Source organism: Rana temporaria, chromosome 8 (genome assembly GCF_905171775.1).
Source record: "Rana temporaria chromosome 8, aRanTem1.1, whole genome shotgun sequence".
Classification (NCBI taxonomy): Eukaryota; Metazoa; Chordata; class Amphibia; order Anura; family Ranidae; genus Rana; species Rana temporaria.
In genome coordinates, this window is record NC_053496.1 from 67918840 (window position 1) to 67941661 (window position 22822).

The 22822-nt window shown below is 41.7% G+C and overlaps 1 protein-coding gene across 1 annotated transcript in view; it reads right to left on the reverse strand.

The window, feature by feature from the left end:
• The window catches only part of WDR11 (WD repeat domain 11), a 135395-nt gene that overhangs the window by 100673 nt on the left and 11900 nt on the right, over positions 1-22822 (reverse strand). Inside the window, exons 3-5 of the mRNA XM_040361963.1 lie at positions 10042-10195; positions 7317-7490; positions 5406-5592 (exon numbers count right to left, since the gene is read on the reverse strand). Of these exons, the coding sequence (XP_040217897.1) occupies positions 5406-5592; positions 7317-7490; positions 10042-10195 (515 nt within the window). The remainder of the gene's footprint in view (positions 1-5405; positions 5593-7316; positions 7491-10041; positions 10196-22822) is intronic.

Below are 22822 nucleotides of genomic sequence, written 5' to 3' on the forward strand. Positions count from 1 at the left end.
ATTCAATACAGGAAGGATCAGAGGGCCCTGCTCGTTAGAGCTTACAATCTAGAAGGGAGGGTCAAGTGGAACAGAGGGTAGTAGATGTGGGGGGTGATCAGATGGCCAAAATTTAAATACAGTTGTTAGATGTGGGTAGGATAGGCTTCTCTGAAGAGGAGGGTTTTCAGGGATCCTCTAAAAGCTAATAGAGAAGGATATAGACGGATAGTTTGGGGTAAGGAGTTCCATAGGCTTGGAGAGGCTCTGGAAAAGTCCTGTAGACGAGCATGGGAGGAGGTGATGAGAGAGCTAGAGAGCAGGAGGTCTTGAGAAGAACGAAGAGAACGATTAGGTTGGCATTTAGAGACTTGGTCAGTGATGTAGCTGGGGGCAGAATTGTGGATGGCTTTGTAGGTCGTAGTTAGTATTTTGAATTTAATTTGTTGGGCGAGCGGAAGCCAGTGGAGGGATTGACAAAGAGGAGCAGCAGAGACAGAGCAGTTGGTAAGGTGGATGAGTCTGGCAGCAGCATTCATGATGGACTGAAGGGGGGATAGAGTATGCAGCGGTAAGCCAATGAGAAGGGAGTTGCAGTAATCTAGGCGAGAGATGACCAGGGAGTGAGTTAAGAGCTTTGTGGTGTCATTGGTTAGAAAGGGGCGTATTTTGGAGATGTTGCGGAGGTTGAGGCGGCAAGATTTGGACAGTGATTGAACGTGAGGCTTAAAGGACAGTTCAGAGTCCAGGACTACTCCTAGGACCTCGACATGTGGGGATGGGCTGATAGTTGTGCCATCAATTTTGACAGAGGGATCAGGGCACGTGGGGGAGGGAAAATGATAAGTTCCGTTTTGGATAGATTGAGTTTGAGGAAGTGGTGTGACATCCAAAGTGATATATCTGATAGTAAATTAGTGATACGTGAGGAAAGTGAAGGAGTGAGTTGAGGGGCAGAGAGATAAATTTGAGTGTCGTCAGCGTAGAGGTGGTATTGGAAGCCGTGGGAGGCTATCAGCTGACCCAGGGAGGAGGTGTAGATTGAAAATAGGAGAGGTCCAAGAACAGAACCTTGGGGGGCCCCACAAGAGAATGGAAGAGGAGAGAAGGAAGTAGAGTTGTAAGTAACGCTGAAGGTGGTTGGATAAGTAGGTAGAGAACCAGCGAAGAGTACAGTCACGGAGACCAAAGGTGTGGAGTTTTTTGAGGAGTGGGTGGTCAACCGTATCGAAGGCGGCAGAGAGGTCCAGGAGTAGGAGCACAGAATAGTGTCCCTTAGTTTTGGTCGTTAGTATATCGTTTGTTAGTTTTAGGAGAGCAGTTTCTGTTGAATGTTGAGGACGAAATCCAGACTGAAGGGGATCAAGAAGGTTATTATCAGCAAGGTGTACGCTCAGTCGGTTGTAGACTAGACGGTCAAGGAGTTTGGATAAATAGGGGAGCAAGGAGATGGGGCGTAGGTTGTCATGATTGGATGGGTCCAGTGAGGGCTTTTTAAGTATGGGGCTGACTAGTGCATGTTTCAAAGAGTTAGGGAAGATGCCATGGAGAGATTGAAGATGTGGGTTAGAGAGTGTAGAATAGAGCCAGAGGGTGAACGTAGCATTTGTGAGGGAACAGGATCCAGAGCGCAGGTGGTAGACTTATTTGGTTCAGATGGTGTCAAGCGTGTTTGGCGGCAACCAGGTGAGGAGCACAAAGACAAGTGTGGCTTTCCTACAGTCAAGCATGGTTGTGGGAGTGTCATGGTCTGGGGCTGCATGAGTGTTGCCACCACTGGGGAGCTACAGTTCATTGAGGGAACATGAATGCCAACATGTTCTGTAACATACTGAAGCAGAGCACGATTCCCCTCCCTTTGGAGAGTGGGCCGCAGGGCAGGATTCCAACATGATAACGACCCTAAACACACCTCCAAGATGACCACTGCCTTTCTAAAGAAGCTGAGGGTAAAGGTGATGAACTGGCCAAGCATGCCTATTAAGCATCTGTGGGGCAAACGGAAGGTGGAGAAGCAAAGGTGTCTAAAATCCACCAGCTCCGTGATGTCATCATGGAGGAGTGGAAGAGGACTCCAGTGGCAACCTGTGAAGCTCTGACAAACTCCATGCCCAAGAGGGTTTATGGCAGTGCTGGAAACATAAATGGTGGCCACACAAAATATTGACACTTTGGGTGCAATTTGGACATTTTCACTTAGGGGTGTACTCACTTTTGTCGTCAGCGGTTTAGACATGGCTGCGAGTTGAGTTATTTTGAGGGGACAGCAAATTTACACTGTTATAAAAGCTGTACACCCACTACTTTACATTGTAGCAAAGTATCATTTCTTCAGGGTTGTCACATGAAAATATATATCATAAAATGTGAGGGGTGTACTCACTTTTGTGAGATACTGTATAACATCAAAGCGAAATATATAATATAACCCCAGACGATGTGCTTTTGACCCACGAAAGCGTCGGGAGGACTCCACTGTCATCCTATTTGCATGCAAGAGCTCTTATGTTTCCAAGCCAAATGTAAGTTTGACAGCTGTGAATAAAAACGTATTTTACTTACTATACAGAGTTACGCTATGTGGCCACCCTTCTCTCCTTTTTATATGCACCACTAATACACTGAGGGCCCCATACACACGAGAGGATTTATCCGCAGATACGGTCCAGCGGACCGTATCCGCGGTTAAATCCTCTCGAGGATTTCAGAGGATTTCTATGCGATGGCGTGTACACACCATCGCATTGAAATCCGCGCTGAAATCCTCTGCCGATGATGTGTCGCGCCGTCGCCGCTATTATGACGCGGCGACGGGCGCGACGCTGTCATATAAGGAATTCCACGCATGCGTCAAATCATTACGACGCGTGCGGGGAATCCCTTTAGACGGATGGATCCTGTAAGTCTGTTCAGACGAGCGGATCCATCCGTTGGAATGGATTCCAGCAGATGGATTTGTTGTGCATGTCAGCAAATATCCATCTGCTGGAAATCCATCCCAGGGGAGATTTCTCTGCGGATAAATATCCGTTGGCGTGTACACACCATAGGATCTATCCGCAGAAACCCATTTGATGGGATTTATCTGCGGATAGATTCTATGGTGTGTATGGGGCCTCAGTTTATCGGTTTGGGGACTCCATCTACAAGTACAGCTTCCAGCTTGCTCCTGGGGACCCATTCTACTTAAAGAAATTCCAACCAGTCGGACCAACGCTTCCTGCCAAGGATCGTCTTTGACATTTGTCATATACAGCCATTGTTTGACCGAATCGCGGAGCTGGAGAAAGAATCCCCTTTGTTGCACCACATTTTGCTTTAATGACAGCCTTGAGTCGGTTGGGATATGTTTCTACTAACTTTGCACATCTAGACTTTGCAATATTCTCTCACTCTGCTTTGCAGACGTTCATTTAAATTTGATGGTGACCATTTGTGGATTGCAGTCTTCAAGTCATTCCACAGATTCTCAATGGGGTTTAGGTTTGGGCTCTGACTAGGCCATGCAGGAACATTCACATTTTTCTCAAGGATTTTACGGCATTTTTCCCCATCCATTTTTCTATGTGTCCCGACAAGTGCTCCAGTCCCTGCTGAAGAGAAACACCCCCATAACAGGATATTACCACCTCAATGCTTTACTGCAAGTATGGTGCCATTTGGATGGTGAGCTGTATTGGATTAAATTTTTTAACAGGGCGGAATTTACACACTTAATGAAATGCAAGTAGAATGTTACATGTCACGTATGGGCGCTTGTCTTTCTCTCACTATATCTCTATAGAGAAAAAGAGAACGCCGCTCCAGGCGAGTGCAATGAGCAATCAATGTCCTCCTCAGACACCGTGGGTGCTGGCAATGCACAAGGCAAAAGTTGGGAGAAAAGTAGATGGACAGCCGCACACCAAAAAATAACCTTAAAAAGGTAGCCTTTATTTGTGCAAAAGGATAAAAGCACTACAAAGCACAGCAAGCAGTGGGATATAGATAGCTGACGTGTTTCGCACAGAGGTCTAGTGCTTAATCATAGCTAAAACATAATGGTATATATTCCAAATATATATATATATATATATATATATATATATATATATATATATATATATATATATATATATATATATATATATATATATATATATATATATATATATATATATATATATATATATATATATATATATACTTATCCAGAGGTAATCACATGGTCCACCACCACCAATGATGAACCATCACTAATTGTGTTTAATCAATCAGCGATGGCCACCACATTTAATTATTTTTAAACACAGGATCTTTTTGCCAGCAAGATCCTAGATAGAGGATCAGTAATTCCATTACAGTGGGGTGCACAAATCTCAATTTTATTGTGTTTTTTTTTTTTTTAGTTCAGGAAATCTAGACTTGCATACAGTATAGTGTGCTTCCTTGAAAATTAACAATTTTTGTATTCCTGATCGGTCCACAAGCTGCTGCCCCTCCCATGTCTATCCAGCTGAAAAGGACACACCTATGCATACGCCCTTCTGGATGGGGCTGTGTACACTCACAGCTCCCAACAAGCCACACCCCTGCTCTTAACACCTAGCGATTCATAGACCGCTTCAGAAGCCTCAAGAGTAAGGGAAAAGAGCGGATTGTGAACACTTATGCCGCGTACATTACGAGAAAAATGCAATTTTTTTAATTGGTTGTTAAAAACGGTCGTGTTTAGGCTCCAGAGCATTTTTCATGACATGAAAAATGGACATTAAAAGTTTAGAACATGCTCTATTGTTTCTCGTCGTTTTTCACGTCGTCGTGAAAAACGGTTGTGTGAACGCTTTAATGACGGGGGGGAAAAAAAAAAAACGCATGCTCAGAAGCACGTTATGAGATGGCAAATTAGCATAATCAGCCCAAAGGGTGGCGCCATTCGAATGGAACTTCCCCTTTATAGTGCCGTCGTAGGTGTTGTACGTCACTGCACTTTGTTCGAGCATTTTTTTTCATGATCGCGAGTATGCAAGGCAGGCTTGACGGGAATCACATCGAGAAAAACTTCATTTTTTCCCATGACATGAAAAATGGTCGTGTGTACGCAGCTTTAGTGTATGAAAGGATTGTGAAGCATTGAATCTGGTGCAGCTGTGCATGGTAGCCAGTTTTTAAGCTGTTCAGTTAAACTTGGACAATCAATCCTGGAAGCGGATTGGTTTCTATGCAGAGCTGCACCAGATTTTGGTAGTGGCCTTCATGGATGTGATTTCAAGGTGCACACGTTTCCTGGATATTTTATTAGGACATTGTTGTTTGTTTATGCACTGGGATTGTAATCAAAGACTTTATAAATTGTGGTTTCCATGTGTGGCATCGATTTCTGATTTCTTTACATTTTTTTTCTTTTATACACATCCGTTTTATCTCTACTGTTGGGTTATTCTTACCTTGGCTTCTCATTCGTGATGAGTATCTTCACTTTATTAAGGGCTTTCTTTGCACCAGTAGTTGTCACTGGCTTTGCGTGAGCAGGACTGGAGTGAGGGCTGGATATATAAACTTTCCTTCCACTGCTGGCTGGAGGCTTAGACGGAGAGAAGTCGGAGACAAACACGATGCCCTCGCTAGTCAGTACTGGGTAAAAAATACAAAAATTATCCTTAAAAACTGCAAATGCCACAGTTGACTACCAACAGTTTGAAGTGTCACTGGAACCACAAAACGCCATTGTTAAAGGAGTTTCTATACTTTAAGGTGAAAAAACATCTGATGATGCAGGCCCCCCCCGGTTTTACTTACCTGACCCCTCGAAAGTCCCACGCTCGGTCCAGAGATCCTCTTCGCCGCTCAGCCTGGCCGCTGATTGGCTAGAGCAGATGGATTGAGAGCAGCGCAGCCATTGGCTGGCGCTGCCGTCAATCACATCCAGTGGCGGGCCGAGTGATACGGTGAGCGGCTATGGCCGCTCGCTGTATCACGGGAGCGCGCCCCCAAGGACTCATCACCATGCAAGCTTTCTCGCATGAATGTGATGAGTTCTTGCGGGGAGGACCAGAGACAGCCATCGAGGGACCCCAGAAGACGTGGATCGGGGCCACTCTGTGCAAAACGAACTGCACAGTGGAGGGAAGTATCACATGTTTGTTATTTTAAAGACATTTTTTTTTCCCCTTGATTGACCCTTTAAGGTGTTTGTTACCCCAGCATTTCATATTCCTGATGTGTGCCTTTTGTGCCATATACTTGTATGAAAAAGTATCCTGTTCTCTTTGTATTGCTTCATTTGTGTGAAATTCCTGGTGTTCCTGACAGTCGCTCTACTTTCCTAATAAAAACTGATCACACCAAGCAAGAAAACCCTGTGGTCAGTTCCCTAACTGTGCTGGGAACACACCCTGCACTCCTCCAATGATCAGACTTGTCCTGACACCTACCCCTTTATGCATAGCCATTCACTGGAAAGCCAAGTGTAATGTTGCTTCTCCTCCTCTGAGCAAATATGCAGCTGAGAACAGAGGGAATGTGATCACTTATTAAAAAAAGGGTTTATTACTTTTTTTTTTATATCTATACAAAAATGTTTGCCTTTCATTTCAATTTTAAACTGAATAGGCTGTTTTACAAGATAATCATTTACAATCCTTTTAAAGGGCTACCCATGATGAACATTGACGTTGGCGTTATATAAATCCTGTATTATAATAATAGTAGTCAAAATAATAACAATAATGCATCACAGCAGAGTATTACTGGTATATCTAAACACATATGGCCTGTCAAGTCAGCGACCAATAAAATAACAATGATAATAATATACAATATTCAGCCACTGGCACAATCTTTCCCCTCTATGGATAATGGGAGCCTTTCCAACTCGCAGCATTGTGGGAGGACAACGTCACAAAAGTGGTTTTAAATCCCCATCATGGAATTTGAGCAAAGCAAAGTTTCCTTATTTATCTTTCTCCAAAGCTCTAAGTGTAATTTCTCTCTGGTGCTTTTTTGTTCCTCTGTAATCAGCATGAATATTTTCTGAGAAGTTTTCCCAACACACAAGATAAATTTGTGTCGGGAGGGAGAGCTCAGAGAAGTTCCTTTCCTCCAATCAGCTCTCACAGTGTACCTGTTGTCTCTCCGCCCTTCCCTATGTGCTGCTGACAGATGAAGAAAGATTTTTAAACACGATCTGCACTTTGGAAGAGGAGTAGAGATGGGAAAACGTTGGAAATATAAGCAAAACATATGTAGAAGGATTTGTTTCATCTCTGTATTATCTGAGGCGGTTCACTTCACTGGGTATATGTGAGGGTTTACAACCACTTTAAGCCCTAGCATTTCTGCTTACTCCCAATACTTACAAGCAAGCTGAGAAGGTTGGAAAGGGTTGAAGGAGAAAGAAAGGATATTTTCCGCATAGCTCTTTTTCCAGAGTTTTGTTCCAGTGTCTGCATTCCACAGTACAATTAGATTAGGAGGATGCACAGCCAGCAAAAGATCACGAGAGGCATCCTGGCTCCACAGCCATTGCATGTCTGCAGGATAAACAAGGAACATCAATATATTAGTAAAAACGAGAGCCGAGGAAAAACAGGTTTGTTGAAAGATCACTTCTGTACGATCTGCACAGATGAGAATCAGCAAAAAATAAACAAAAGCAGCTGAAGAACCATGGACGGTTTAACCCCAGAATATTTCCCCCTTAATGACCAGGCCATTTTTTGCAATACAGCACTGCGTCGCTTTAACTAAAAATGGTGCGGTCGTTGTACCCAAACAAAAATTTTTTCCCCACAAATGAAGCTTTCTTTTGGTGGTATTTGATCACCTCTGCAGTTTTTATTTTTTGCACTATAAACATAATAAAGACAGACAATTTTGAAAAAAAGAAAAACAATATTTTTTTACTTTATTAAATATTCCCCAAAAAAAAGACGCGAAAATAAGTTTGTTTGAAATCTTTGCAAATTTATTGAAAATACGAAAAAAAAAAAAAAAAACACATGTACATAAGTAATCACGGCCTTTGTGCAATACTTTGTTGAAGCACCTTTGGCACCAATTACAGCCTCAAGCGTCTTTTAAAGTATGATGCTACAAGCTTGGCACACCTATTTTTGGGCAGTTTTTCCCCCATTCTATTTTGCAGGACTTCAAGCTCCATCAGGTTGGATGGGGAGCATCGGTGCACAGCCATTTTCAGATCTCTCCAGAGATATTCAAAGTGTGTTGAAGTCTGGGCTCTGGCTGGGCCACTCAAGGACATTCACAGAGTTGCCCGGAGCCACTCCTTTGTTATCTTGGCTGTATGCTTAGGGTCATTGTTCTGATGGAAGATGAACCTTTGCCCCAGTCTGAGGTCCAGAGCAATCTGGAGCAGGTTTTCATCAAGGATGTCCCTGTACATTGCTGTATTCATTTTTTTTCCCCTCGATCCTGACTAATCTCCCAGCTCCTTCCACATGATGCTGCCACCACCATGCTTCACTGTAGGGATGGTATTAGTCAAGCGATGAGCAGTGCCTGGTTTTCTCCAAATATGAAGCTTGCCATTCAGGCCAAAGAGTTCAATCTGTTTCATCAGACAAGATAATTTTGTTTCTCATGGTATGAGTCTTTCAGGTGCCTTTTGGCAAACTTCAGGCAGGCCGTCATGTGCCTTTTACTGAGGGGTGACATTCATCTGGCCAATCTACCATACAGGCCTGATTGGTGCTGCAGAGATGGTTGTTCTTCGGGAAGATTCTCCTCTCTCCACAGAGAAACACCAGAGCTCTGTGAGAGTGACCATTAGGTTTTTGGACACCCCCCTGACTAAAGCTCTTTCCCTTGCTCGTTCAGTTTGGCCAGGCAGGCCACACTAGGAAGAGTCCTGGTGTTTCCAAACTTCTTCCATTCATGTATGATGGAGGCCACTGTGCTCATTGAGACCTTCAATGCTGCAGAGTTTTTTCTGTACCCTTTCCCAGATCTGTGCCTTAATACAATCCCATCTCGGAGGTCTACAGACAATTCCTTGGACTTAATGGCTTGGTTTGTGCTCCGACATGCACTGTTCATCATGTTCAATCAACAGAATTTACCACAGGTGGACTCCAAATCAAGTTGTAGAAACATCTCAAGGATGATCAGTGGAAACGGAATGTACCTGAGCTCAATTTTGAGTGTCGTTGCAAAGGCTGTGAATACTTATGTGCATAATATTTTTTAATTTTAATAAATTTGCAAAGATTTCAAAACAAACTTCTTTCAAGTTGTCATTATGTGGTATGTGTGATACATTTGCCTATACGTCTCAGTTTACTGCTCCCTGCTAGCCATATGGGTAGAGGTAGAAAGGAATTTCATGTGTGATTCATTCCTCTGACAGGTCATTGACGTGCTAATGTCCCCTCACTATTCCAAACGTTAATTGATCTATTGTGTTGTGTGAAGAAGATCTGTGTTTACCCTTAAAAGATGTGTATTGTATCATCAGGCTAAATGATTAGAGAAGTAGTATGTTAATTATTCTGATTGCTTCAGTGTATTAATTAACTCCACTGATGTCTTTATCTAAAGAAACGTGTCTGCATGGTCGGCTCCGACTTGTCTCCTATAATCTGTATGGGAAACCCCACTGTGTGAGGGGGGCGTTCCCAACAGGTTGTAACCACATATAAGCTGAGTTTTTGTGTCATTAAAGTGTCTTGTTCTAGCAGTAAGCCTGGACTAATGTGTGGCTTAATGGGCGATCTCAGGGATATTCCTCCTAGTGGAATATTGGGGTGATGTTCTTATGGAAGAAGGGAATCTTTGACGGGGATATCATACCGATACCGTCACAGTATGGTTTGTAGAATTTTGAGGAAAATAATGAATTTAATCCATTTTAAAATAAGGCTGTAAAATAACAAAAATATGGAAAAAGTGATACGCTGTAAATACTTTCCGGATGAACTGTAGTAACTAATGAAATTCTAAGGAAACCAGCTCTTCTGGCATACTGGCCTAGCTGACCCAAAGCAAACTGTTTTATAACTAGACTCGCTGGAGTAAGAAATAAGAGTATTTTTTCACTATAACCATTCAGTGATATCTCCTTACCATGGATGGCTTTAGAATGCTCCTGTATTTCGCATCGGGTTGTGCCGGATGCAACATCCCACACAATAATTTTTCCACTGGCATCTGCTGATGCCAGTCGCAAGGTATAAGGTGATCCCTGGTTGTGGTGATAGTTTTCTCTGGCCCATTTCACCTGAGATAACAGAAAGAATAGTTCAAATAAAATATGTTGCACACAAAATCACCACTCATATTAGGCAAATAGCACTTACACCTAACAAATATTACAAGTAGCATTAAAAAGTACTATGGTCACAGCACACATTTACAGTATTTCATAGCATTACGTCTGCTGGCCAGCTCTTTCTACAAATTACTGGATTGCCTGTACGCTGTGCAGCTTCTCCTATACCATTTACTTTCGATTTCTAAGAACTACATATCCAATCATAGGCGTGCGCACAGGGTGTGCCAGGTGTGCCCACACCCTAATTACCCTGTGTAGAACAGATTCCCCCTACTGACCTGGCTCCCCCCCCCCCCCCCACAGCACTGCCTGCTTCCCCCTCTCCCACCGGTTGTTGCTGTGGAGGTTTTAGGATGAGTGGGGGAAGGGGCCAGTAAATATGCCATTTACCGACCCCTTCCCTTTCTGAATAAACATCGTGAGTGATCAGTAGAGTGTGTTTGTGCTTTGGGGTGCACACCCTAATGCCAAAGGCTGTGCACACCTATGTATCCCATGGTATCTTGCCGCTTGCCAGCAGTGATTCCTGTATTATTGCTGCCTGTTCTTCCACTCTGTACTGCTGTAGTACAGATGGCAGGCTCCGTGAAATGTGCGACGCAGCAGTGCCTACTCACAGGGCATATTGAGTGTCACAGAATTCATGGAATTAAATATGTGAGGATCTTTACAAAGTTTACAAACATCAAGACCATTCATTTTAATAGGAATAATTACTGTATTTAATCAGCGTATAATCTGCACAGGCATACGACATGCTCCCTAACTTTAAGAGGGAAGTTTCAGGAAAAAAAAAAACTTTCCACAGCCCCCTGCGTATAACACGCAGGCACAGTTTACCCTCTATTTTCAGGGTAAAAAAGTGAGTGTTATACGCCAATAAATACAGTAAGTAATAATTTAAAAATCAATGTGGAAATTTATTTTTTTTCTTTACCATAGATAACCTTCAGGCCTCATGCACACTGGATGTTAAAATAACATTATAAAAACGCCAGTAGCTTTGCAGTGAGTTTTTCAACTTTTGTCAACTTTTTTCAGTGTTTTTTAGCGTTTTTAATAGCGTTTTTCCGCGTTAGCGTTTATTAGCGTTTTATAGTTGAAAAAAAAAATGTTTTCTTTTTTTTTTCTTCAATGGATCACAAAACGTTAAAAAAACGCTGGTGAGTGACATTTTTTGAGTGTTTATCACCGTTTTTACAGCTAAAAACGTCTCTCAGAACCCACTAGTTTTTTTTTTTACTGCTCAAGAACGCCACTGCCCAAAACTGCTGATAACAGCCTATGTGTGCAAGGACACACAGGATAACATGGAGAGTTTGACTGTAAAAAAAAAATGTCTACTGCCAAAAACAGCTGCTGTAAAAACGTCCAAAAAATGTCCAGTGTGCAGGAGGCCTGAAGTGCACCCTGCCTAGTGCCTAAGGCTGTTGGATGTCAAAAATGAAGGAGAACAAATACAGACAGATGCAAGAGAAAGTTGTTCAGTTATGCACAGAATGCCCCCCTCTCAAGAGGAAATCAATGCAAGGCTATGACTTATTTTTTTATTTTATTTAGCTCCAACATATTGCACAGAGCATCACAGGGTATATACAACCAGCCATATGAAACACACAATCTAATGTTCTGACAGCACTCGTATACCAATTAAGCCAATTTTAGTACAAAAAAGGAACATCAGCAGAATTTTTTTTTTTTTTTTGAAAAAATAAAAATAAATAAATGCCAAACAAAACATAAAACATTTTTTTGGGACTGAGCACATTAGTGAATACTTAGCACATGGATGTCACCATTGTATGCATAGGTACACTTTTAAGCAACTCCATCGCTGGGGAAAAAAAGAAAAAAAAAATGGCACAAGACTGCACAAGATGCTGGGGTTCCTTCTACCAGCCCCTACATCAGCAGCAGGAAAAAGTAGCAATGTAAAAGTCAGCAGAAGAAACCACTGCGCATGACAGGGGGGGACAAAGGCATCCAACAGTCCTTGGAAGCATCAGATTTGGCCATAGCTCTTAAATGAAGCAGATTGGAGGAACCGACGGTGGAGCAGGGAAGTATAAAGCCAACCCCCGCACCTTCTTCGCAAGTTGTGCTTTAACCCAGCAACAGGGTCACAAAAATATAACTAGGAGTAACTCTATATTTGTTTTGGATAGAGGGAAGAGGGATTAGAACACCTGTCCGGCTTTTATTGAGAGAGAGTCACCCGCTCCATTTGTCACGTTTACCATTTTCATTGAAACTGAAAAGTAAAAGAAAATCAAATATTGGGATGTCTTAAGAACAGCAACAAGAGTGGAAATCTTCTAATGGGGGACACTAGTTCTGGTGACAAGGGATTTCCTCATTTTGGGAGGCATTTTCTCTCACTTCCTGTTTTGACTGTGGGACAGGAAGTGAAGGGAAAGCTCCTGAATGGGACACAGATGGCAAAAAAACAAAAACAAAAAAACACACAGAAAAACAAACCTTCCCTTATTCCAAAAAAAAAAAAAGAAGGAGTATTGTATTTGGTTTTGCTTTATACTTATGTTTTATATTCTAAATATGGCCAGGGCTTGCAGCCCATCCCTGATCTCATTGCGGCTTGCTAAAGTCAAGGACATCGAACGAATGGACAGCCTCCTTATACCAGAAAGGAGAATTTCTATCACACTTGGCTTCCATGACCTATGTTCTCTTGCTCCTTTGCATATTCATGGGGGTTACATCCTTCCTACATGGAGAAGTCATCCGGCTCCTCAGGACAACCCATGGCTCAGCATGACTGACCACATTTTGAATGCATCTTGATGGTTTAATGGTTAGTACCTCAAAATGGACATCCTAGGCCTTCTACCCTTCCCCTTAATTCTCCAGTCCTTTCTTTATCATCTTTCTTGCCCCTACCTCTTTTCATGAATGGGACTCAGCCTCTTTTTTCTTCTCTTATTCTCTCTTCCCTGCTCATAAGCCTCTTTTCTTTTATTCTTACCCAATTTACAAAATAGGGTAGGCATTGGAAACCAACCTATAGCGGGTAGCAGGACACATAGGTACATGTACCATTGGACTGTGTACCTTATTCTTAGTTATCACGCAACCTTCCAACCTATACTTTTGGAGACCATGACAGGAGGTCACTGGCCTTTATGACAACACTGTATTCTTTGGTTATGTTTATTTGATGCATATGCATTCCTCAGCTGCACCTGAGTTGGTATGCCTTGTGCTTTGGGTTGTCAACCTTTGCCTTTCCTTAAATAAAGAATAAAAAAAATAAAAAAGGCTAGTCTGATTACAGAGGCATCAGTGTGTACATAAGATGAGATTTCTCACGAGAAGCATTTTTGATCCCTTTATACTTTCATCTGTTCAGTAATATTTCTAAGGGTCTTTATCTGAGCTGTAAAAAAGGTGCAAACTACATTCGTAATGGGTATTAAAAAATATAACTTGCATGTGTTTACTTTCAAGAAAGATCCAACTGTTAGAAAGGCATGGAGAAGGCATTGTCAGGTACATACTAATTGCCTAAAAACAAAGCCATGGCAGTGCTGTTGAGGGAAGGCATGGCTGGCTGCATCCAACACCCTGGGGAGACCCAGTGTAGAGAGAAGTTATAGATGCCGCTACCCTCCCCTCCCACAGTGCAAACCAAGCAGCACAGATGCATTATTTAGACACATTTACCTTGCGATCTTATAGAGGAAATCAAGCCTTATCCTAAAATTTCCAGTTAAAAGTAAAAAGCTACTTTTTGGGACACCAAAACAAGAAATCTGCCCCCCCCCCCCAAAAAAAATTTTTTTTTATCCAAAAAGGTTTAGTAAAGAAAAGCAGTCAAACTTACACAAAATAAAACAAAGCCTGTTCCAGAGCATGGACAATGCGATTACATATAAAACAATTACACTGAATCCAAAGTATATACAGTAAAACCTTGGTTTGAGAGTAACTTGGTTTGAGAGCGTTTTGCAAGACAAGCAAAATGTTTTAATAAATTCTGACTTGATATACAAGCGTTGTCTTGATATAAGAGTAGCGTCATGTCACAACTTAGTATAAAAAAGAAGAGAGGAGCCTCTAAATGTAGCAATATGGTTACATTTATTGAAGGTACAACATTTAGCAACTTATTGCTACACTTAGAGGCGCCTCTCTTCTCTTTTATACCCTGTAAAAAAAATGCTTCGATATACAGGTGCTTTGGATTACAGGCATGTTTCTGGAACGAATTATGCTTGCAAACCAAGGTTTTACTGTACACCACATCCCAAACTCAGAAAAAGCAGCATGGTCTCCACATCATATTCTAGCACTAGCTTAAATGTACATAGTTAATCTTGATGCTAGCATTGACATCATATAGTAACATCTTAAAGAGTAAGTAAACTCTCTCTAAAAAAAAAAAAAAACACCCTGCAAGACAAAGGCATAATGAGCTAGTATGCATAGCATACTAGCTCATTCTGAATTGCTTACCCGAGATCGAAGCCCCCGCAGTGGTCCTCGTTCCCCTCCTCCGTCGCAACCATCTCTCCCGGAATGACTTCGGGAGAGTCCCCCCCCCCCCCCGTTGTGTTCTGGGAAACACTTTGCTCCCAGAACACAGCGAGAGCCAGTCAGTACGGCGCATCGCGACTCGCGCTTGCGCCGTAGGGAACCGGGCAGTGAAGCCGGAGTGCTTCACTTCCTGGTTCCCTCATCGAGGATGGCAGGGGGCAGCAGAGTGACGAGCAATCGCTCGTCCTCTGCTGCGGACGGCGCTGGACTCCAGGACAGGCAAGTTAGTGTGCCGATATTAAAAGTCAGCAGCTGCAGTATTTGTAGCTGCTGGGTTTTAATTATTTTTTTTTCAGCAGACATCTGCTTTAATGTTTTTATTTATGCATACATGGGGAATTAAACGTATTCATCGTGCTTCTCGTCTTGCAAAAATGGTTATACTTTACAGCTTCTAACAAATTAGGATTTAGAAAAAGACAAAAATGGCTGATCACTTTGCAAGTGAATTTTCCCCAGAACTTAGGTCCCTTTCACATTGAGGCGGTTTTCATGCGGTACAGCGCTAAAAATAGCGTTGCTATACCGCATGAAAAAACCTGCCCTGTAGTGTTCAATGTGAAAGCCCGAAGGCTTTCACATTGAAGCGGTGCGCTAGCAGGAGCGCTCCAAAAGTCCTGCTAGCCGCATCTTTACCGCGGTATATGAGCGGTGTGTTCACCGCTCCTATACCGTGCCTTCCCATTGAAATCATTGGAACTCTCCTGGCCAGAGGTGGCATAAGGAAAAAAGGTTGTCAAATTTAAAAAAAAGTTGCCACTACTAACACTGCAGGCTGCATCTCAAGATGTCCCAACCAGCACGCTGCACTAAAGTCTACAATTTTTTTTTCAGATCAGAGAGAAAATATCTGTTCACCTAAGGACAGCTGCGAAAAAATAAATAAAAAAAAAACTGTGGCTTAATGGGAGTGGGAAGGGTTATAGAAGAATGTGCTTACAACTTACAGTTTGCCAGCATCCAGTTACATGGAGGCAGCTGTATAACCCAATTGACTAGAACCTGTGGGTTTTAATGTATGGTTAAGATATATTATAAAAAAAATGAATTATTATTATTATATATAGGACCGAAACAACTAATCGATTATGAAATTAATCGATTACAATTTTCATAATCGATTAATCGGCCAGTAACATAATGGGGTTAAAAAAACAAAAATTAGCCCTTTATAGTACAAAAAAGCACATCGCTACTGTAGATATTATTTTCACTGTCCCACAGTAAAAAAAAAAATGAACCCCTTACAGTAGCGATTATTTGCTATTTTTGTATGTTTGTGTTTTTTTTTTTTAACCCCATTATGTTACTAAACATCTCAGGCCTGGGTGACACCTCTGTGTTTTTTGGTGCTTTTTTCAGAAACACACTACAGTTCATTTACATGTTTTCCTATGGGACACGTTCACATCCATGATTTTTTTTCAGCTACTGCATTTTTGGAAAGGGCAAGGACTTAACGCAAAACGGTGCCATTTTTTTTTTTTTTTTTGGTTCAATATACTTCGATGGAGAAGCTGCAGAAAAGCATGTAATGTGTTTTTGCGGCAATTTGTGTTTTGTAATCTGACCAACAACAAATTGGCCCAAATTTTTAAAAAAATGCTAATTTTTTTTAAAGGTTATTATCCGATTAATTGAAAAAATAATCGGGCAACTAAATCGATTATGAAAATAATCGTTAGTTGCAGTATATATATATATATATATATATATATATATATATATATATATATATATATTTTTTTTATTGGACAAAATCACCCCAGTGATGACTGCTGGCACACAGCACAGCTAGGTCTGCTGGACATAAGTGAACAGTTTCGGGATGATCATGTAAAGATAAGCTTGATGTAACTGTGGCGTCCAGTAAGCGCAGTCAATTACAGAGAAAAGGCCGATTAGTAGGAACTTTGTTGAAGACCATTTATTGACTAATATAAGGGCAGAGGTGGTGATGTAAGAAAGGAAGCTACATTGTTAAACCAGTAAAAGTTAGTCATCTGCCTGGGTATGCAGAGTTGTGTTCATCACAAACGTGACTAAACAGAGTTAGTTTTCATGTACAGATCCTAAAAGCTTTTTGCCAAAGATCCTAAACTCAATTCCATAAAACCCTATGTGTCCATGTACACATAGACTTTTAGGATTGTTTAGGAGCTGCTGATGTTCAGCCTCAATCAACCTTCCTCTCCTGAATGAGGAAGAATCGCGTTCAGGTTAGGAAAGTTTTGACTGCCGGCCGTAGCAAAATTGCAGTAAAATCGTGGAGCATTTTTGACGCGCTTTGCGTTTTCCCACGGCCATAATAGGCTATGTGTACATGGAGGCTAAGAAATCATTTGGTATGTGAAACTGTAAATGTACATTTAAACAATATATTTAGCCATTTGACCAATATTACTTCTTCACATGTAGTAATTACCTGTATACATCGGACTCCAGTGGCAAGAATCAACGAATGCAGAATGAGTCCATGCTTGGACATTCATCTCTAACCCGAATGTAACCTCTGGGTGTGTAATACATGCAAACAGTGACAGCAACTCTAATGCCGCATACACACGCTCTGAATTTCCGACAACAAATGTTCGATGGGAGCTTGTTGTCGGAAATGCCAAACATGTGTAGGCTCCATCGGAAATTTGCTGTCGGAATTTCGGACAACAAAAATTTGAAAGCCAGTTCTCAAATTTTCCGACAACAAAATTCATTCTCGTAAATTCTGATCGTGTGTAGACAATTTCGACAAACAAAACTCCACGCATGCTCTGAATCAAATACGAGATGGAAGCGCTCGGTCTGGTAAAACTAGCGTTCATAATGGGGGTAGCACATTCATCACGCTGTAACGGTCTGAAAAGCACGAAGCTGAAAAGCGCGAATCGTCTCTCACCAAACTTCTACTAACACAAGATTAGCAGAAGGAGCCAAAAGGGCGTCGCACTTGGTATTGAACTTCCCTTTTATAGTGCCATCGTACGTGTTGTACATGACCGCGTTCTTGGCGATCGGAATTTCCGACAACATTTGTGCGACTGTGTGTATGCAAGAAAAGTTTGAGCCAACATCCGTCGGAAAAAAATCCACGGTTTTGTTGTGTACGCGGCATAAGCCTGTTCATTTTTGTACAGGCCGAGCATCTGCCGCTGTTCGCATATGCCTGTGATACCAGCCGCAAGAACCCGCTAATTCTTGCCTGTGGAATCTGACCTATGCCCCTAATCACCTGTGTGAAGGAGTCTAAAGCCAAATTCCAGAATGTATATGCATACCCTTTTCCTGAAGTCTTTTGTCCAGTCTCCAGAGATGATCGGTCCTAAATTCTGCAGATATCAACATCTCAGCCGCACCCCCTTCAACATTCTCTTGCGGGCCCTAGCTGCATTCATGACGCATCCCGCAGAGGGTGTGTCCAAGAGGCCTTGGGCTACAGGAAGTGGGTTGACAAGGAAGAAGGGATAACACAGGAAGTGCCACCTCAGTAGTATTTAAGCAAAGTTTTAATCGCAAAGTAAATGAATGTCAAGCTCATCTGTGTAGTCGAAGTGGTAAGTGTGTGACTACACAGATGAGCTTGACATTCATTTACTTTGCTTAAAAACTACACTGAGGTGGCACTTCCAGTGTTCTCCCTTCCTCCTCGTCTGTTCACAGAGCTGGCTTTCTCTGAGGATAGCTGCCGCCATTCATTTTAAGGACTGATCCTTTTAAGGACTGATGCCGCGTACACACGACCGTTTTGTCGGGATGTAAAACATTTTTTTTTTTTTATGTCATTAAAAAAGATTGTGTGTGGGCTCCAGAGCATTTTTCACAACGTAAAAAGGAACATGCTCTAAATTTTCACATCGTTTTTAACGTTGTAAAAAAATGGTCGTGTGTGGGCTTTAACGACGTGAAAAAAACGCGCATGCTCAGAAGTTATGAGACGGGAGCGCTCGTTCTGGTAAAACTAGCCTTCGTAATGGAGATAGCACATTCATCACGCTGTAACAGACTGAAAAGCACGAATCGTCTTTTACTAACACAAAATAAGCAAAAGCAGCCCCAAGGGTGGCGCCGCCCGAATGGAACTTCCCCTTTATAGTGCCGTCGTACATCACTGCACTTTGCGAGAGCATTTTTTTTTTTATTTTTACGATCGTGTGTAGGCAAGGCCAGTTTAACAATAATCGGGTTGAAAAAAACATTGTTTTCTGGACTTTTATTGTTGTTTTTCTATTTGGTTAATTGCTATATGCTTACAATTATTCCATGTCTGCGCTTAGTTTCCTTTTTTATATTTATACAGGAAGTGGGTTGAATAACACTAGGTGCTGAAGATAGGGCGAGTATAGCAGTAAGACCTGGCCTTTTATTCCAACTGCCACAGGGCAATATATCGATTTGTATTTGCTTATTTGTAGGTGAGCTTGGTAAAAGCAGTGCCCAGCATAGGTAGCAAAACAATCTAGCAGTTTTTTTCCTTGTGTATGTAGAGAAACACTAAAGACTATAGTTCCCACCTAAACAGCCGTTTATTCTTTGTGCATGCTGGTAGCTCAGATGGGTTTCTCCTCATTTCTGCTTACTGCCAATTGCCAATTTTATTATGCATTATTGAACATCATAAAGGTTTCAATCCAACCACAGGCAGTCCCTGGGTTACAAACCAGATGTGTTCTGTAGGTTTGTTCTTAAAGGGGATTGTAAAGGTTTCTTTATTTTCTTAATAGGTTCCTTTAAGCTAGTGCATTGTTGGTTCACTTGCCTTTTCCTTCAATTTCCCTTCCAATTTGTTTTCCCTTTGTCTGAATTTCTCACTTCCTGTTCCTCCTCAGTAAGCTTGCCCCCATCATCCAAACTGTTCTGGCTGGGGGTTAGTCAGCGTGCTCGCCCCCTCCCTTGGGACTACAGCATCTCCCCGCATGGATTTAGTCCCAAGGGAGGGGACGATCACGCTGACTAACCCCCAGCCAGAACGGCTCAGAAGTGAGAAATTCAGACAAAGAAAATGTAGAAGGGAAAAAAAAAATCGAAGGAAAAGGTAAGTGAACCAACAATGCACTAGCTTAAAAGGAACCTATTTAGAAAAAAAACAAAACAAAAAAAAAAAAAACACACCTTTACAACCCCTTTAAGTTTAATTTGTATATAAGTTGGAACAGGTACTTTTTTCTTTTTTTAGTGCAACTTTAGCCAACAAAATATATTTTTTACGTTTTGGATAACATAGGGAAGGGTTAACACCCCTGTAAAAGTTTGTTTTTATATCTGTGTCCTTGTTCAGAAGATTTCACAGGTGGAGACACCAATTTCCCTTTCTAGGTTTCGATTTCCTCTCACTTCCTGTTCCCTCTGGGACTGGAAGCGAGATTAAATCTTTCTAATGAGAGCAGACAATAGTAAAAACCTCACAGTGGCTCTAACCAGACATCATACTAGCCAAAAGTAAAATATAAAAATTTGCATGGAGTTCTACTTTAAATGCACCTTGATCAAAATGTTTGTCTTTGTATATTATTTATTTTTACCTTTGCATTTAAATCCTTAACCACTTCAGCTCAAGAGGGTTTACCTCCCTTAATGACCACTGCCATTTTTTTTTTTTGCTATACGGCACTGCATTATTTTAACTGAACGCAACGCTGTAAGTAAACCAAATTTTTATCCTTTTTTCCCCCCCCACAAAAAGAGCTTTCTTTTGATGGTATTTTATCACCTCTACAGTTCAAATTTTTTGCACTGTAAACAAAAAAAAGAGATCGACAATTTTGAATAATAAAACAATTTATATATATATATTTTTTTTTTGCTATAAAACATATCCAATTAAAAAAATCCAATTGGCCTAAATTGATGAAGAAATATGTATTCTGCTACATATTTTTGGTAAAAAAAAAATCCCAATAAGAGTATATTAAATGGTTTGCACAAAAGTTATTAGTACAGTGACGGTGAATACTTTTTAGCACTGATTAGTGTCACTGATCCCCAAAATATGTCCCGATTGTCAGCCGCAGTTCCGCGATGTCGCTGATCGCCTCTATTAGTAAAAAAATAAAAATGTCCCACAGTTTCGCTTCCTGTCCCTAACGTCTACAAAACTGTGGGACATTTTTATTTTTTTACTAATAGAGGCGATCAGCGACATCGCGGAACTGCGGCTGACAATCGGGACATATTTTGGGGATCAGTGACACTAATCAGTGCTAAAAAGTATTCACTGTCACTGTACTAATGACACTGGTAGGGAAGGGGATAACATCAGGGATGATCACAGGGTTAACTGTGTGCCTGACCAGTACTTTACTACTGTCAGGGAGGTGCTTGTACTAGGAGAAGGAATGGATTGGTGCCCCTGCTTAGCAGAGACACAGGATCCATGACTACTATATAATGACAGAACAGCGATTTGCCTTGTTTGTTTACATAGGCAAACCGCCATTCTGCCTGTGTACTGAAAGGAGTTGTAAACCTACGTGTTATTTCATCTTAATGCATCCTATGCATTAAGGTGAAAAAACACCTTGCACTGTCCACCCCCCGTTTTACTTACCTAAGCCCGAATTTCAGTGGGCACGATCCTACGTCGCTCTCTCCACTGCTTCTCGGCTCTTCGTTGAATAGATGATAGCAGTGCAGCCATTGGCTCCTGCTGCTGTCAATCAAATCCAATGACGCTGTCGCCAGGGGCGGGGCTGAGTGTATGACACGGTAGCCCGCCTCCAAGGTAACCCCCTCGGGAGAGAGTTTCCCAGAGGGGGTCATCTATTGCGAGGAGGAGCCGAAAGAGCCGCCATGGGACCCCAGAAGATGACGATCGGGGCCACACTGTGCAAAACGAACTGCACAGTGGAGGCAAGTATGACATGTTTGTTATTTAAAAAATAAATAAAAATAAATACAAATAAAAAAAGGTGAACCTTAAATGTCACTTGAAGCATCAGCAAGAACGGGCTGCTGGTGTCACACGTGCGCCTCAGACCCAGAGGTGCAGGATCACGTACTAGGTACGTGATGATATGCAGGAGAGCCACCTTGCTGATAGAGATTGAGTATATATATAATATATACACACACATACACAATCACACACACACTCACAGTATGTGGTTGGCAAGTGGTAAATATTTTCAAATACTGTACAACCTGTACTGTACAATACTGTACAGTACAATCAACAATTTTGATAGAGGACGATGGACTTGTTGGAGAGGATGGGACTGATATTAGAGAGTCAGAGCCTGATATAAGGATCATTACAGGACATGCCTGCCTGTTGTACGTCCTCAGCCTGCAGTAGCAGCAGTGGTCCCCGAACCTTAGAGCTGTCCAGCAGCGTGGGATCCAGTAGCCAATAAGATGACCACCCAGCGGTTTCCAGGACCAGCGTGGAGCGCAAGTGGCCGGAGGTGACGTTATGCTGCTTCTGTAAGTATGAGTTGCATTTAAGTTGGATATATGTAACTCAGGGACTGTCTGGACTGAAAACTGTTCTGGTATATTTGCATGTATTTATTATACCAGCTCTCAACCGGCATTGTTAAATCAGGTAGGTGTCCACAGGCTTCCTAGAGAACCTGGACTCTGTCTGCCTCTGCTCACCCTGACCATCGCCTGAGAGGTTCTCCCACCTGGTGCTTTAGGAATCAAACTCTATAAGCAGCGGACTCACAGCGTTTGCCTTCTTGTTCACACACTATTTTCCGCACCAGTGATTTGTCTCACAGATGTAAAGTGTACTTTCATCAGAATTTCTACTTTTGTGTCTTAGACAAACCGTGACCTTTATTTTTACACTTCTGTTACTGAATAATAAAAAAAAGAACAAACAGAAGCATGCTGTGTACCAATGGAAAGAACATTTTGTTTGTTTCTTTAACCTGTAGAACTAATATATTGTATGCAGTCTTACTATGGAAAAACAAATATGCGTTTTTTTGTTCCGATACCATGTCATATGTTGAGAAGTTCCTAAAGAGAAATTCCATTATAAACCCATAATAGAAGAGGGGCTTAAAGGGGTTGTAAAGG